This window comes from Setaria viridis, chromosome 1 (assembly GCF_005286985.2).
Source record: "Setaria viridis chromosome 1, Setaria_viridis_v4.0, whole genome shotgun sequence".
NCBI lineage: Eukaryota > Viridiplantae > Streptophyta > Magnoliopsida > Poales > Poaceae > Setaria > Setaria viridis.
This window is the reverse complement of record NC_048263.2, coordinates 3802705-3820399: the sequence shown is the minus strand read 5'-3', so window position 1 is coordinate 3820399 and position 17695 is coordinate 3802705. Positions and strand designations below refer to the sequence as shown.

At 47.8% G+C, this 17695-nt stretch overlaps 2 protein-coding genes across 3 annotated transcripts; both read left to right on the top strand.

Moving 5' to 3' along the window:
- The first annotated feature begins 356 nt into the window (after positions 1–356).
- Positions 357–2858, top strand: LOC117843467 (uncharacterized). Its single transcript, XM_034724058.2, has one exon. It carries the CDS (start codon positions 1018–1020, stop codon positions 2341–2343), a length of 1326 nt encoding a protein of 441 aa, XP_034579949.1. The 5' UTR covers positions 357–1017; the 3' UTR covers positions 2344–2858.
- Positions 2859–10464: 7606 nt separating this feature from the next.
- Positions 10465–17249, top strand: LOC117846555 (uncharacterized). 2 transcript variants are annotated; one of them, XM_034727768.2, is made up of 5 exons: positions 10465–10691; positions 11658–13851; positions 14968–15088; positions 15703–15762; positions 15848–17249. In XM_034727768.2, the coding sequence occupies exons 2-5, from the start codon at positions 11732–11734 to the stop codon at positions 16922–16924; spliced, it is 3378 nt and encodes a 1125-aa protein (XP_034583659.1). In that variant the 5' UTR covers positions 10465–10691; positions 11658–11731; the 3' UTR covers positions 16925–17249. The 2 variants fall into 2 exon arrangements, with proteins under 2 accessions (XP_034583659.1, XP_034583668.1); XM_034727777.2 differs by having other exon boundaries at positions 10465–10696.
- Positions 17250–17695: the final 446 nt, after the last annotated feature.

The window sequence follows — 17695 nt, the reverse complement described above, 5'->3', positions numbered from 1 at the left end:
CGACTTCGCGAGCAACAAGATGGACGACGCGAGGCGATGGCGATGGACATCGAGGAGACGCCGCGAGCTTCAAGATCCGCTCATCAATGGGCGCCCGTCGCTTGGAGGTCGCTGACTCCGCCGCCGGATTTTGCCGATGGAACTTCTTCTGCTGCTCTGCTCCCGCGTCGGCAGCCGTCCACCGCAAGCAGCGGCCATGGCCACCGACTAAGCGACCTGGCTTCATCATCATGTGAACGCACTATAACCATGGGATGGGACAGGGACTACATCAAGCACGCACTCACTCTCTCCGCCGACTTTGTTGCCGTTCTTGTTCGAGTCCTTGGCATCATGGTGGTGAGCTCTGAGCTGATACTTGTTGCTGCATGCGTATATTTTACTTTAACCCCTCAGGAAACAATGGCTCTTGTATGTACTGCTCGATATGATGATGATGTCTGCTCGTTTTAATGTCTTGTGCTGTTCCATCCCGCAGCTGAAGAATGTGCTTCCATTTTCTAAAAAAAAACTGAAGAGTGTGCAGGAGAAATCTGAAGAGTAGAGGAGGAGGAAGCGCTATTGAATGAGCACTACAGCTCGAAAACAGAACTTTTTTGTTGGGAGAATGGGATGATTCCCCCTCCCGAATTTAAACTGTACCACTATGTACTGTACTGCTAGTAAAGACAGAAGCTTGGAGCAGCTTGTGTTTTAGTGTTCTGGCTATTCGGTGTAAGTGAATGCTTGGTTTGGCTGGCTCTCGTGTTGATTTGCTGGCGACGATGCAATTGCTGTATCTTCACTTCGGGCTATGAAATGCTGTTTCTTCATTTTCATTCATCCATCACTGGTGTAGTGGAGTCCAATGCAATGCAAGAGCCTCTGTAATGATGTTGCTTTGTTCCTGCTACTTCAGCCTGTCAGTCTGTCACTCTACACTGCTCATATTCAGTCTGTCTGTCAATCGGATCCGTTCCACCGGAAGAGGTCAGATCTCCTCGTCGCCTCACCTGTCCTGCCGTTGACTCCCGCTGGATGGCAGCTGCCACAGCCGTGTTCGCCGCAACCAGCGCCAGAGCCACCGCTCCTCTCCTTCACCGCAGCCGGACCCGGAACTACTCGTGCGGCCTTGCGACTGCGGGGCCGTCACCGTCGCCGTCGTCGTGTGCCAGTGCCAATGTCCGCCGGCGCCGCCCGATACCGGCGTCGTCTTGCGGCGTCCATGGACGCGGCCCCCTCGTCCCCGCGTCCGACCACTGGGGCAACTGGACCTTCCTCCTGACCACCGCCGCGCTGGGCATCTGGTCGGAGAAGCGGACCCCGGTGGGGAAGGCGCTTAGCGGGGCGCTGGTGAGCGTGCTGCTGGGTCTCGCGGCCAGCAGCGCCGGCGTGGTGGCGGCGGACGCCCCGGCGTACCGCGTGGTGCTCGACTACCTCCTGCCGCTCGCCATCCCGCTGCTGCTCTTCCGCGCCGACCTCCGCCGCGTGCTCCGCTCCACCGGCGCGCTGCTGCTGGCCTTCCTGCTCGGGTCCGCGGCGACGGCGGCGGGCACGGTGGTGGCGTTCCTCCTCGTCCCGATGCGGTCGCTGGGCCCGGACAACTGGAAGATCGCGGCGGCGCTGATGAGCCGCCACATCGGGGGCGCCGTCAACTACGTTGCCGTCTCCGAAGCTCTCGGGGTCTCCCCGTCGGTGCTGGCGGCCGGGCTCGCCGCCGACAACATCATCTGCGCGCTCTACTTCACGAGCCTCTTCGCACTGGCCGCCAAGATCCCCAAGGAAGACCCAACGGGGAGCGACGGCGAGTCCGTGGCCGGCGACGACAGCAGCAGCAGCAGCAGCAGCCACAGCGCCGTGGCCATGGCGGCCGCGTTCGCCATATGTAAGGCGGGGAAGCTGGCGGCGGCCGCGCTGGGCATACAAGGGGGAAGCCTCCCCTGCATAACAGTGGTCTCGGTGGCTCTGGCGACGCTGTTCCCCTCGCAGATCGGGAAGCTGGCGCCGTCGGGCGAGGCCATGGCCGTGGTCCTGATGCAGGTGTTCTTCGCCGTAGTGGGAACCAACGGAAGCGTCGGCAACGTCCTCGACACGACGCCTGCCATATTCACCTTCGCCTTCGTGCAAATCGCCGTGCACCTCCTGCTGACCCTGGGCGTCGGCAAGCTGCTCGGCATCGACCGCAAGCTGCTGCTGATCGCGTCCAACGCCAACGTGGGCGGCCCGACCACCGCCTGCGGGATGGCCACCGCCAAGGGGTGGTCCTCTCTGGTGGTTCCGGGGATCCTCGCCGGCATCTTGGGCATCGCCATCGCCACCTTCGCGGGAATCGCCTTCGGCGTGCTCGTCCTCAAACGCATGTAGTAATCCCGGGGAATCCGGTGCAGTCGCAGTAGTGGATTCGATTCTTCATCACAAAATTTCAGACTGTGCAGTGCTGTCAAACATAGTCAAACCAAGAACCTACTAACGTCTGCAGCCAAGAACTGGGGTTACGGAGGTATCTCAACGTTGGGAAAATTTGCGACAAGCGCAGAGATCTTGGAGTGTGGAGGGCGGCCTCACCTCGTGAATCCTATCAGGAACCACAACTCCTTCGATTCAGGCCACAGCAGGGCTTCATGCAAAATCGCTGCGAGATTTTGTGCGCTCGGAACCGGGCCTTGGGGATCTTGATCGCCGCGATAACGATGGACGTCTGCGCGCGTGTTGGTAGCAGTGGCATACTGGCATGGTTTGCCGCCGTTCCGGGTTCCCGGTTGTTGCAGCTTGAGCTTGTCGTGGGTTTGGCATTTGGAGGAAGTGATCTGAATTGGACACTGGAATTTGTCTGTACTCCTGTAGCGAATAAACAGGTTCTTGTTAGTTTTCTGCTTTTATTTTGCTGCACCCCCGTTCGCTTCAGCTACTTCATCAGCTGCAGCTAACAACCCAATCGTTCGGCTGCAGCCCAAACAGCGCCAAGAAAGCTGCTGGTAGCTGGTTGCAGCCGCTGTAACCTGAGCACTAGTAGAGCTCAAGGCAGCGCTGACTTAGGGTCCACTTGGTTTCCGATCGAGTCTGGCCTCGCGTCGCCTTCCCTTGTTGGCACGGGCAACGAGGTCTTGCAGGTTGGGAGAGTCGATTTGCCTCTCCTGCGGGAAGAAAATTGGGTGGAGACGGTATGCAAAACCCATCCGTGCATACCGTCCCTGAATGAACGACGTGTGTGCGCCCCTTCCATTCGACACACGCGACTGACTCGGAGAGTCGGAGGGTGCTGCAGCGCTCGGCTCCTGCGCCGTGCGAGGACACGGCTCGGCTCCAGGACTCGGAGAGTCGGCTCGGCAGTAGAATAGAGAGAGGGTTTTCGGCAGCCTCACCACACAACACCCCATCCGGTCATACCATGCATACGGCAGCCCTCGCGTATCTACGAGCTGCTGCCTCCTCCATCTGCCCCCGCCGCCACCGTGATCTCCTCCTACCCAGGCGATGCACTTGCCCGCGCGCTGCCCCCGTGCTCGTTGATGAGCAGCAGGTCTAGCGGGTACCTGTACATGGACATGTAGTACATGAACGCCTAGTACCTCGGGATGCTATCCTTGGAGAATAGGAAGAACACGCCCAAGAACACATAGATGAGGGCGTTCCCAATCACGAAGTCCGGCAACACCCCATCTTCCATGCTAGGAGGAGGGGGTCAGGAGGAGTCATCCGTGGTTGTTCCCCCTGTGCCCTAGCACATGATACAGGCTCACAGCAGGCAACCACAAATGCGCATGAAGATGATGCAATCGCTGATGGTGGTCATGGAGTCAACAGAGAGCAGCTATCACAGGTAGGGTCATCGCATGTTCATTTATACGATAATGCAGAAACATCGCATGTTACTCATCTATTTTGGTACGATTATGTAGCCTGAATAATTAATCATCATCTCATTTTACAATAGGTGGCAGATAAAGTTGGGATCATTCCTAAAGTTGGAATGAGTTTTGAATCAGAGGAAGAAGCCTTTGAGATGTATAACACCTATGCGGGTAAGGTTGGGTTAAGTGTTAGAAAGAGCAATACAAAGCATCGAGTAAATGGTAGTATATCTCAAAAATATATAGTTTGCAGTAGCCAAGGACATCGGCAAACCGAGTCATCAAAAGACACTACAAGAACGGGTTGCGATGCTCGTGTTCAGTTTAGTATCAGCACAGAGGGGATTTGGATAGTGCAAAAGATTGTAACTGAACATACTCATTATCTTGCTAGTTCAGATAAGTCGCATAAGCTGAGATCCCAACGACGTGTCACTGAAGTAGATAGGATGCTAATTGGCCAGATACGAGAAGCCGGGATGAAGCTACCCCAGGTGTATGAGTTCATGAAGTAGTTTTATGGAGGAGCCGACAAAGTGCCATTCGCAAAAATGGATTGCAATAACGAGATTGGACGCGAGCGCAGAAAGTACTTAGAACCCAATGATGCACAGACACTGGTAACAAGCAGTTACAGGATCCTACATTTTTTTTATGTCGTTCAAGTAAATAAGAAAGATGGTCGGATAGCAAAGTTTTTCTAGCCAGATGGTCAGTCTATTATGGACTATAAATGCTTTGGTGATGTTGTGTCATTTGACACTACGTTTCAGACTAATAAGTTTGATATGCCTTTTGCTCCGATCCTTGGAACAAACCATCACAAGGAGACGATAATCTTTGGGGCTGCATTGATATTTAATGAATCTATTGAATCATTTGTTTGGCTCTTTGAAACCTTCCTAACAGCAATGTCAGGCAAGCATCCAAGGACAATTTTCATTGATCAAGACGTGGCCATGGCTGGAGCAATTGCTTATGTATTCCCAAATACAAGCCATCACCTTTGTTTGTGGCACATTTACTTAAATGCTGCTAAACATCTCGGGCATGTAATTCATGAGTCAGATAACAAGTTTCTATCTAATTTTAAGAGATGTGTGTATGAAGATAGATCGGAGGCTTACTTCATCGAGAAGTGGAATGAGTTGTTATCTGAATATAACCTAGAGGATAACTCTTGGATGAGAAACCTATATGATTTGAGGGCAAAGTGAGCAGCTGTGTACCGTGATGCTTTTAGAGTGGATATGACCTCGACTCAAAGGAGTGAAGGCATGAAGAATGTATTTAAGAAAAGATTTTGTAGGAAACTTGGTCTTTTGGAATTCCTTGTAGAATGTGAGAATGTTTTAGTTAGTCTTCATGAAAATGAGTTGGATGAAGACTTTAATTCACGCCAAAAGGACACAGTTACTTACTGCTTTTGTTGTCCACACTTACACCCCAGATTTACCTATGCTAAAGACCGCAACGGAATCATACACAAGAAGGATGTATTCTGAGTTTGAGGATGAATTTACAAAACAATTATCATTGTCTCATAAATTGCTACAAACTGAAGGGACCAACTTGACATTCTTTGTCACATACATGCAATCCGATCATGGAGCAACAGTAGTGTTCAACAGTGCAGATTCTACCATTACATGTTCTAGCAGAAAGTTTGAAGCCATAGGTACGAATATGCATTTCAATTTGTAATATAATTTTTTTAATACAATTTGCTGAAAATGGTATCCACGTCGTATAGGTATATTGTACAAGCATGCCCTTAGAGTCTTCAATATAAATGGAGTGTATAGTTTGCCATCGGAATTTATTCTAAACAGATGGACAAAATATGCGAAAAGAGGATTTTATATCGACAAACAAGGAAGTGAGGAGAAAGATTTGAAAGCACGTGTTGCACTTATCTCTCAAAAAGCTACAACCATTGCATTGAAGTGTTCAATGTTAAGACAGCTTCTTGATGATTTGGAGAAAGCTATAGAGAAGTTGGACTTGGAAGCAGATACTTCTCTTAGCAAGATGCAAGAAAAATCAAATGAGGTTCCTCTAGTTCTGAATGAATGTGACATAGGCTCTAAATGGTGTAATATCTTTTAGAGTTCCTCAGGTGGTAAAAGGCCCAAAGAATACACGGTTCAAAAATGTGGTTGAAAAGAAGACAGTGAAGTCAAAGAAGAAAAGTGCTAAGAAGAAAGGTAGTGATCCTACCCATTCAAGATGGTTTTTCTTCCCTTATGGTTGCTTCTATAATAAATTTTTTATGTTCATTTTTTGCCAACTGCAGGAGAGGATCCAAATACTACTGCATAAAATGGAGATGGAGGTGCTGATCCAAAGCAATTAACTGTAAGACATGATTCAGACTAATTATATCCTTTTCACAATTTATTTACTTATACGCACACTTAATATGACACATGATCTTAATTCTTCTATCGTGTCTGCTTCCGTTGATCCAAGGTGGATATGGTAATACGACAATGCCACACTTTAATATGATTGAGAATTCTTCTACCATGTCTGCCCCATATATACAAGGAGGATATACAAGTTTGTTACTTGGAGTTGATCAAGGCGCCACATTGCAATTAGTAGTTAGGAAATTACATTTCGCTGGAGGATCCAATCATGAAAATATGTAACTATGCTAAGCAGTTAAAGTTTCCACTTTGCATGTGAGATTTTGTTATTTGCCCTGGATTTTATTATGGTGTAATAATGAATTTTACTTGATGCATTATGTTGCATCGGAATCAGTCTTGCTTTCATTTTTTTAGAATATCAGTCTTGCATCATAATCACTCATACTTGTATATCAGAATATCCAAATGACAGACAAACTCAATTTTTTAGAACATCCATGTTTATTTTAGAACAATCTTATTTTTTAATACATTGGAAAATTTGATAACTACACCGTACAATCTGATAGCTGCACTCTACATCCTCCTTTTGAGGAGCCTCCTTTTGAGGTGAATCCTTATTGCAATACCGAACATATGCTCGGCAGCCTCCTCCTGTTAAACTTGATCTTCCTGCAGGCAGCCTCGAGTGCATGAGCTAACTTGATCTTCCAAACAGCATCAGGCTCAAAAGCCATCCTTTTGCATCAGCTCACATGTGACAACATAGAGAAACATTGTTTGACATCACTGCATATCAGTGCATATTGGACTTGTGGCAGAAGATGCTCCCTTAGCGCTTGATAATTCAATAACCTGTCAAAACACCATAGTTACCAACTGAACAGTTCAGAGATCTTTAACTCAGAGCAACCATGTAAATAAGGAACAAGCAACTTTGCAATTCTCTATGTCATTGCTAGAAATTTTAGCACAGAAGAATGAAGCCTCATTCTCAAAGTGGCCGAGCCCATTCTCAATTGCATCACCCATAGTTCTGAAATTTCACACAAAACATCCATGTAATTTGTAAGCATGGTTAGTTAAATAAAGATGCTTATATATACATAAATACATGAACATATTCATACCAGGGAGAGGCCGGTGAGGGGGCTGGCAACGATGACCAGGTCCGGGCAGCATCCAGCATGGCCCTAGGTACGGCAAGGCTTAGATGTGCTTTGTGATCATCGTTGTTGATGTAGGTACAGGCAGGACCAGCGTCACCAGCTTCCACAGCGGCAGGCTGCCCGTGGCTCCGGTGACCGTGGTGTCGAGCTATAGGCACGCCTTTGTTGTCTATGTCCAAGATCAAGAGGCCGCCTGGGTAGTAGTAAGGTCCAGGTGGGCTCTTGATGCGGCGAAACAAGAGGGCAACCCACAGCGCAACTGCAGCGGCGGCATAGGAGGAGGTCGAAGGAGGTGGAAGTGGCGGCTCAATCTATTTTCCAGGCGCAATCAGCTCCTGTGAGGCAAGGAGGAGAGTGACGCAGGCTGAGCCGAGCGAGCACGAAGCGGAGCCGCGAGGAGGAAAAACAGCGCCCCCCCCCCCAAGCCGAGCGATGCCTCTTCATGTCCCCTGTCCAATCCCACAGGGCGCACATCCGAGGAGGTCCTGCATGGAGGGCGTTTTGCATTACGTCTTCACCCAATTTAGTTTCCTCCTGTGCCAGCAAGCTAATTCTTGCTTACACAAACATTGAGGAGATCTCGCTGCACAACCAAATTCATTGGGTCACTGGCTATCCTTGACAAGCAAAGCGGCACATGGTCAGCAAGGGATCCAAGCGGCTGGATCGGGCGGGGCCTGTACCAAATGCATCGTTGCAACTTGCAACCTGTATTCATCAGTTATCGCCGAACACTGCCATTAGTGCCGCCCATCGAACACAAATGACCTAAAGCCGCTTGCCATGCACGATTGGCGTCGTATCCCTCCCTGGAGGCGTCATCTCGGAAGTTCATGCCAGTTTGCAGTTGTCGTGGTGGTGGTCTCCAACTCTCCACGAGGAAAATTTTCTTCTGTGCTGCGTTCGCTTTGAATTGTCCATCGTCGTCGCCTTGGTTGCTTGGATGGCTATCTTCTGGCGAACTCTTTGCCGCCACTGTCGTGCTGTTGGTGCTTCCCCTGGGTGGATGCTTTGCCGCTCAGGTTGTGGTCGTTGGGTGGGTGCTTTGCCACCGTTCCTGGTTGAGGTGGATGCTTTGCCATCGTGTGCTTGGGCGGATGCTTTGCTGCCATGATGCTGTTTGGGTGGATACTTTGCCACCACTGATGTTGTGTTGGTCGGGTGGATTCTGTGCCACCTGGTTGGTCCGGGCAGATGTTTTCGCCACCATTTTGTGCTTCAAGCTTGCTCTCCTTACGCATCTTTGGTGACGGTGTATCTCTTTTGCAGATTCAGCTATTAGGGTAGCCTTGTTAGGGTGGTGGGGTTGGGAGTGTCCTCCCTCCTTTGTGCTTCTTCTGCTGTCAGTTCGTTGTGGTTGTTGCTTCGGTCGCTTGATAGCTGTGAGTTTGGTAGTACTTTTCTTTAATATTTCTCTATTTGTAGTCCTTTTGTGCCCTTGTGTTGGCCAAGCCCTGTTTGGCTGCATCAAGATTTGTGTCTGTAATCTGCTTTCTTCTTAATGAAATATATGCTAAGGCGCAGCCGCGAAAAAATTAATAATTAATCAGCCAATCATTCTTGCCTCTGATCAGATCAAGTACACAGTCCAAACGATGCATCGGGCCAGTGGTTTCACTTTTTGCACGGATGACAGATGCTACTGGAAAACTGAGCATTCGTCCCGAGGCTCAGTACCGGTTGCATTTGACCCGATACTAATGTGAGCATTAGTACTGGACCTAACGGATAGTCTCTAAGGAGCCACGTGTGACCCCCTTTAGTACCGGGTGGGAGCTCCACCTAGTACTAAAGGAGCTCCCACCCGGTACTAAAGTGCTCCACCCGCCGCCTGCCGCTGCTTCTTATCTGTCTGCACCCCCCTCCTCTATTTCTCTCTCCTCTCTCTCTCAGCTTCTTCCTCACCCGACCCTTAGCTTGCTCTCCTCCTCTTCTGCACCCTCACCCTTAGCTTCCTCTCCTCCCTTCCCCCCTCCGCTCGCCCCTCACCGGCAGCGAGGAGTAGCGGGGGGGGGGGGGGGGAGGGGGGCGAGGTGAGGCGGCGACGGTGACAGCGGGCGGCGGGAGCGGCGCGGGAATTGCCTTTTTTATTTTTTTAAATACTCCTTTAGTACTCGTTATTTCAATTGGTACTAAAAGTACCCCTTTAGTACCGAACTAGTAGTCGTACCGGTTGCAAAATCGGTACTAAATGAGGGTTCCAACTGATAGCGATGGGGCTTTTCCTGGTAGTGAGACCACCCTTCTCCACGCTACAGTAAATAAACACGGGCCAAATTAAAGGTGAAACATGACAGCGAGCAAGCCTGCAAACCATCAATAGGACAGCAGTAACACTGATCAAGATGTAGTCAGACGAATCAAGGTAGGGCGACACTGATTAACTAGATGATGGTCCGGCAACCGAATGAGTAGATCCACATTAGTTAGACAAATCAAGGGTGACACTGACCAAAGAGGTGATGGTCTGGCAACCAAATGAGTAGATTCACAATATACCAGATTGGAAGATGGTGATCAGCCCCAACACAAAAACAATGAAAAGACATTCTAAGCATACATACTCCATGAAAAACGGGGGAGCACTGTAGCAATCATTAAGCATGTCTATAGGTTTCGTGATATCCACCTAGGTTGAATAAAACAACCTACAATTTAAAATAGAGGAAGTACATTGTTTCACGTTGGTTTCTACATTTATGCCTCTTTCTTTAGACGATCCTACCCCTTACACGTGCCGAAGTTTATTTTCTGTAGGAACATGACAAAGTTTACCAAAGTGGCGGACTACTCTTCTTCTTTTCCCTTTTCATTCATGCCAACAAAGTGCGTGATGGGGAAAAAAAAGAATTACGTGGGCCTCTTGACCATAAGGCTGAAAGCCTGAAACCATCAGGTGAAGGCCCAAACACTCATGTCCGAAAAAGCCTAGTACATACTCCGTATTACGTAACCATCAGTCAAGGCCCAAAAAGGACAAACCGCCTGGCCGCCGCCGCCTCAGATACCGCGCCGCACGCAGTTTGCGCGCAGCAGGCAGGCAGGGGTGCGGGGGATAGGCAGGCGCAGACCACACCACCACGCACCACCTCCTCGCCCGTCTCATCCACACGCCGCACCCAGAAGCAAATGGAAAAATAAATCAACGCAGCCATCTCGCGTCGCTAACCCTAAACCCCCAAATCTCCCACCTCCCCCGATCCCGATCTCGGCGCCGCCGCCGCCGCAGCCGCCGCCACGGGGCCCACCGGCCGGTGCCGCCGAGCGCTGGGCTCGCCGCGGGCCGCCGCCGCCACCGCACCACGGCGTCCCCCGAGGTACGGTGAGAAGCCTCTCCCTCCTACCAAACGAAATCCGGCTCGCTCGCGATCGGTGCCCGTTGATTTTGCTGCGTGTATGTCTCCGTGATGCTCTGGATTGCGGTTCGATGCGGGGAGCAGGGGGATTTTTCGTTGGCTTGAGTGTTTGTGATTGGGCTTGGGGGAGATTTGGCCTAGGGCTATCCCGTCTCGGGAAATTCGTCCTCAGCCCGTGGGTGTGTTCCGTGATAGACTGGGCGTCAGGGTGCCCCTTCTGCAACCAGGCGCGCGGCGCTCACTGCATGGAGTGGTTGAGCCGTTTAGGGATCGTCATACATATGCTCTTTGTCGATGCTTTCGAATTATTCGATTCAGCGTGTTTGCTAGTCTGGGGATGTGTTCTAGATGCCATGCCATATTTACTGTGTTTTGGCTGTGGAGAGGTTGTTCCCTGAGACCCTGACTCCCTGTTATGTTTGCTTCATTCTGCTCGTTGTATGTTACATTATCTTAAGAAACTAAAGGAGTCACGCTTCATTTTTAGTTGCTATTGGAACGCTGAGCATTGCTCTCTGTTTTATTCATTGTAGGTTGAAAGTACTTAATGGTATCTGTATTTTTTTTTGTATTACACACTGCCGTATTGGCACTTTATCTGTATATCATCTTTTATGGTTCATGTGATATGCGGGTTTATATCTTTTCATCATAGAAGAGTGCTTTCATACTCATTCCTAGCTAAGTGGATGTTTGGAAAAGGACTTGTTGCTCTGGAAAATTTTAGGGATCTCGCTAAGAAAATATTAGTAACTTGGAAAGCTCATCCTCACCCCCTGCATCCGCGGGAGAGGCAGTTAGTTGCTTTACTTTACCCACTTCAGACAGTCAAAATTACTGCATCCACGTTCTTGTAATACGGTAGCACTCAGTATTTGCTCATTTTCCTTTCATGAATATAAGGTCATTTATTTGATTCATTTGCAGATATTTGGGTGAGGCTACAGTGAAAATACAGTTATTTGAAAGGAGTCTCTGGAGTTTTTGAAAGGAGGTTCACAATGGAGTTCTCAAAGCAAGGGCAGTCACCCATGCCCAACAACTTGGGATCTCAACCGGTGCCCTCTTCAAATGTCCAATCTAATCAACCAGAGTATGCATCCGTGTTTTATCCATCATTACCTGGTGACTGGGGTTCACAGCCGATGTTCTCTGTGGGAGCTTCAGTACCAGTCAGCTCATATTATATTGTCCCCATGAGTCAACAATCAGTCCAAGTAGGTGCTTCCAGGCCAGAGGTTGCACGTCCGTTGGGGGCGCAACCTTTACTAAGTAGAGTGTCATTGAGGCCGCCACAGCAAGTGCTAAATATTCAAACATCTTTACCAGCAATGGTTGGATCACAACCCTCACCGTCCACTGCAGGCAGGAAATCACAACAGGCAGTTGCTTCTCCAAAGGTTCAAATGCTGAAATCTCCATCGTTCCAGTCATCTAATAAACGTTCTGCCCAGAAGGAGCCACCATCAAAGGTCCAACCTCAGCAACTTGAATCTGTGAGGTCCAAGTTCAGGGAGTCACTTGCTGCAGCACTGAGTTTGGATTCTGATCAACAGAATAAGTGTCAATCTCCTGATAATGTGCAACCTGATGGGTCTGCAGATAAGTCAAAGCCGGCAGGAGATGCTGTACAGGATCCAGTGGCAACCACATCAAAAGATGCGAGCACAGCGAATTCAGATGTAGCCATAACTGTAGCTCCCAAGAGATGTGAGGGAGATGGGAAGTTAAGCAGTGATTTAATTTCGAACATGATCACAAGTGTAAATGATGACATGCAGCAACAGTCAAATCTTGTTTCTTCTGAAGATGAATTATTGGGTCAATGTATGGTTACAGATGAACTTTTGCAAGGTCACGGACTTAGTTGGGTTTCTGATCTTGATGCTGGGATTTCTGAACCTAATGTACAATCTAATTTAAAAAGGCCGCGAACTTCTGATGTGGAACCTGGGGCTACAGAATCTCTGGTAGAGTCTGAGTCAAAAAGAACAAAGTCTGCAGATGCATTAGCAAAAGATAAGGAAATACTTAATCAAAAGGCTGAAAGTTTGGCATTTAGAATTGAAGAGGAGCTGTTTAAACTGTTTGGTGGAGTAAATAAGAAGTACAAGGAAAAGGGTAGGTCTCTTTTGTTTAACTTGAAAGACAAAAGCAATCCTGAGCTAAGAGAGAGGGTTTTGTCTGGAGATATTGCACCTAAACGCCTCTGTTCGATGACTGCGGAGGAACTCGCCTCTAAGGAACTCTCAGAGTGGCGGTTGGCCAAGGCTGAAGAGCTTGCACAGATGGTTGTCCTTCCGAATACCGAGGTTGATCCTCGGCGTTTGGTTAGAAAAACTCACAAAGGAGAGTTCCAAGTTGAAGTAGAAGAACCAGATGGTATCTCAGTGGAGGTTGAGCTTGGGAGTAACCTTACTAATATTCCATCAAAAGCTGTAGAAGATCAGACCAAGTCTAATGTAAAAGCAAGTGTGGATGGTAAAGAAGGTTTTCAAGAAAAAGATAAAGCATCTGATAGCACTTCACAGGATGAGGATGGTAGGACAGGCAACAATGATATGTCTGGTGATCTAGAATATATTGATAATGAGAAAGCAGATCTCATGCAGGAACTTATTTTGGATGACGTGAAGGACACGGAAAATCTTCCACCAATTCCTTCATTAGATGAATTCATGCAGGGCTTAGATTCCGAGCCACCTTTTGTTGATCTCTCAGTTGGGACTCCTCAAGAAGATGGCAATGACAGTGAGGAACCTGACACCACCTTGGAGCCCGAGGAACTACCAGGGACAGAAGATAAAGCTTCTACACCAGAGAAGTCTGCATCTGAATCTGATAAGCCATCAGCACAGGATAACAATGAGCCCAAGTTAGAGTCACCAGGACATGCAGCAGTTCCAAATTCAGATCTGACTGAACCACGTGATGGAGAGCCGAGCAAATCCTCCCCTGGTAAAGATGAAGCCACGAAAACAGCTACTGATAATGTCTCTAATCCTGATTCTATTCTTCAAACTAAGGCAACCAATATTCCTATGATACGTGAGAGCATATGGGAGGGTGCAATCCAACTGACTGTCTCTTCACTCTCTAATGTTTTTGCCTTCTTCAAAAGGTATATTTTCATCTCCACATTTGCCTTTGGATGACTCTGTTGTCACCAGTATGTCATGTTGATCTAACACATTCTTCATTATCTTCATCTTTTCTGCATGCTCTGCTGAATAGTATTCGTTGACACATTCTTGTGGCCATATTTAAGGCCATTATTATATGTCATTGAGTTTAGAACTTAGAATCTATAACATTCTTGTTTATGACTGACTCGTGTTATGATTTTTTGTTTTAAAGTTATGCAAATAAGACATTTTATGTAAGGAGCTCAGGTGCATTTTAGTAGTGCAACCAACAGAACTCTGAACATGTTATTTGCTTTGACTTCTTTATTTTTCCTTTTCTATGTAACCTTGTGTGAATGAGGTAGATGCGCCAATCTGTAACTCTAGTAGGGTTATGCTGTTACAACTTCACATGCTTCCAACCAACTGCTACATCCAGCACTGTTATTAAATTAATTCTTTTGAAAAATGTGTGCAATTTCAAATGGAAATTGTATCAACTTCCACGGACAATGTTCATACTTCAAACATGTAGTGAATAGCCGAATATCATGAATGAGATGAGGAAAGCCATTTGTATTTTAGTCAGTAATTCATAGTTAATAGTGGCATATCAAGATCTAACATCCGAAATCATGGATTCTTCCTTACTGGATTTGTGGTCTGCATTTTAGGGCCATCATCTGACAAGTGTCTTTATGTTATTATCTTCACTTTGATTTGGTGGATGGATGGAGTATTAGCCAGTTGTGTACTTATATTTATTGGTAGTTTGCTACATGAGCCTTGTTAGTTCACAGATCCTGTCTTATGTTTTAATAGTTTTAATATTGTTTTCACTCTAATAGTTTTCATATACCAAGATCAAAGGATATATCAACTGGTTTTAACTTGAAAATGGTTGCAGGATGTGTAGTCTGGGTTATATTCAGAAATGACTAGGTTGTCATATGATTTTGTACCACATTTGTTAAACATTTGTCACTTTTCATGTTTTGTACTATTTATGTGAATGTTAATTGCCTGCAAACTGATGACTGCATGGAAATGTGTAAATGTATTTATTCTTTCTGGACTGCTGCTAACATGTCTTGAAAATTTTACCTTTTCAGTGGTGAAAAGCCATTATTAAAAGATTGGCGTAGTTTTGTTGAGATCAAGGGGAGAGTTAAACTTAATGCTTTTCAAGAGTTTGTTGAACAGCTTCCCAAATCTAGAAGCCGTGCTATAATGGTAATTCCTTTTTCCTGGTGTAGTCTGTTTGCTTTTCTCATAGACAAGGTTTATAATATGTAAAGTATGGGCAGGTTTAGTCTGTTTGCAGTTTAGGGCTATGTGTTGCCACGCTGCAAAGTGGCTGATATACCCAGAGACCAGAGTTGGAGTGCTAGTGCTTATTTGAGATCGAACAATTGTTGATGAACTTTGGGTCCATGTGAGATGCTATAGATTTAGGTTACAGTGCAGGATAAACTTTAAACTTAATTTCTAGGCTGGTGGGATAATCTTGCCTGTTCATTGTGTACTGAAAATAAAACCACACATCCTTTGTGTTGTTGCATGTCAGTGTTGTGTTAACGCATGCAAATGGCACAGAGTATACCCTGTTTTAACTTTTGGAATCCTGTAGATTGTAGACCTTCATACCATGTCTTAAAACTGCCATTGTGATATATAATTTCATTTGATATTAGCACTTAAGTTATTGACTAAATGGCCTAGAAGCTGTGAACAGTTTTGTTACCGGTCGATTAAATTTTGATTTTGTAATAAGCATGTCCGTTGCCTTTGTTTAGTCATTGGATATCCATTTCATTGATGTAACTACCTGGTATTTTTTTTGATAGATAACTGAGTTGTGTTGGAAGGAGGGTTCTCCGGAGAGTGGTCGCCAACATATCCTGCAGGTTTCTTTTCTTTCTTTGCCACTCACATATGCTGGTAATCTAAGATTGAAGGCCGGATTCCCATAATTTGTTTTTTCTCGTGCAGACTATCGATGCATATGTTTCAGATGAAAGAGTAGGATTAGCTGAACCTGCAGAAGGAATAGAGCTGTACCTGTGCCCTCCTCACGGGAAAACTGTGGAGATTCTCTCTCGGCACTTGCCAAAGGAGCACCAGGAGGGCCTTGCTGTTCCAGGATCATCCTTCATCGGAGTCGTCGTGTGGCGGAGGCCCAACGTTCCTAGGGTGCCAACCTCCCACCACAGGCATGATGGTTCCAGGAGGCAGTCAATCCTAAGGAAACCACAGGTTACAAACCCGGCCGCTAGGCCCTCCCTGCCTCCTAACTCATATGGTGCGCCGCCAGGCTTTCCCAACCAGCGCCATCACCGCGAAGAGGAAGATGTAACTGATGATGTCCCTCCGGGCTTTGGCCCTGGTGTTGCTAGGGATGAGGACGATCTTCCTGAATTTAATTTTGTTAACTCGTCACACCCTGCTGCTAATGTAACCGCGCATGCCTACAAGTCCCGGCAGCATGTGCCACCTCCCCCCTCTGCTCGCCCAGCAGAGCAGATGAGGGAGCTGGTTCAGAAGTATGGTAAAAGATCATCTGTTCAAGCCCACCGCTGGGATGACGACGATGACGATGACATACCAGAGTGGAACCCATCCCAGGCCACCACCCACCACCAGCTTACCAGGCAGCCGCCACTGCCCGCCACCCCACAGCAACTGCCGTTGCCTCCACCACCTCCCGTCGTCCAGCAGATGCACCCGTACCAGCAGCAACAGCAGCAGCAGTACCATATCCCAAGTGCAGTGCAGCCTCAGGTGCCCATCTCTTCGCTGCCCCATGCCTACCTCCGGACCCAGCAGCAGCAGCAGCCTATGCAACAGCTCCATTTGCAGCAGCAGCAGCAGCTCCAGTCTGGGCAAGCATGGCAGCAGACAAACAACGCCTGGTGGCAGGCGCAGGGTGTGCCTGCCGCTGCCTCCACCGCCGTCGCGCCGGTGACCAACATTGTACAGCAACCCCAGTATGGTGTGGTGCCCGGCAGTGGCAGCGTCCAGGGCTACGACGCTGGCAGCGTGGGTGGTATGGCATGGAGGCCGAGATAGTAGAGCAGTGTAAAATTCAGCTGGTTTTCCTTTTCGTAGCTGTGGTACAACCTGCGAGCGTCCGTTGTAGGGTGTGTTTTTTTTTTTTACTCAATACTTGTTTGGTCATGTAAGTATCAGTGGTGTACACCCGTGCAAAGGATGTAATCTGGATAGACTAGAAAGTTGCTGGTTGTATTCGTTACCTTCTAGGAGTTTCTGCCACCGTTTTGAACAGTAGCCGCTCTTCGTGGTTCCGCACTGCGAACAATCTTAATAATGTAACCGCAGAACTAAATCTTTCGAAACCTGTTAAAGATTTAAAGTGACATTTGGTGGTTTGATATATGCGCGTCGAACAATGCCTTGCCACCAGAACAGGTTCCGTCGGGTTACTTTATCTGGCAAGTGTGTTGATGGAAGCGGTGGTGTGTGCGGTGTGCCTACTACTGTCCCCCCTCCTTTGGGCAGTTTATTCCGTCCATGGGATATGGTTGGCGATATTTCTTTTCCGATCTTTTTAAGCAAAATCGATTCACCTGCGCACTTCCAGTATGCACCTTTGCTTTCATTTTGGTGTTTCGAATGCCAGTTCCATACGTTGGTGTCTGGCCATTTCGGTGCCTACCTTTGCACATGCTTCCCAGGTATGGCCCATTGCCATCTCCTTTTTGTCCGGGCAAACTCCAGTAGGTTTTGCTGTTTTAGACTTTATATAAAATGCTCTGTTACATCTTGTCCGAATTGACACAAAACCCCCCGTGTCCAGTGATGGGCGAAAGGTCCTGTACC

Bases quoted from the DNA above. Each gene is read 5' to 3' on its own strand.
- LOC117846555 (XM_034727768.2), top strand. From the start codon at position 11,732: ATGGAGTTCTCAAAGCAAGGGCAGTCACCCATGCCCAACAACTTGGGA. The intron at 13,852-14,967 runs GTATATTTTCAT...TTACCTTTTCAG, and splicing joins GTTTTTGCCTTCTTCAAAAG to TGGTGAAAAGCCATTATTAA. The intron at 15,763-15,847 runs GTTTCTTTTCTT...TTTCTCGTGCAG, and splicing joins GTCGCCAACATATCCTGCAG to ACTATCGATGCATATGTTTC.
- LOC117843467 (XM_034724058.2), top strand. From the start codon at position 1,018: ATGGCAGCTGCCACAGCCGTGTTCGCCGCAACCAGCGCCAGAGCCACC.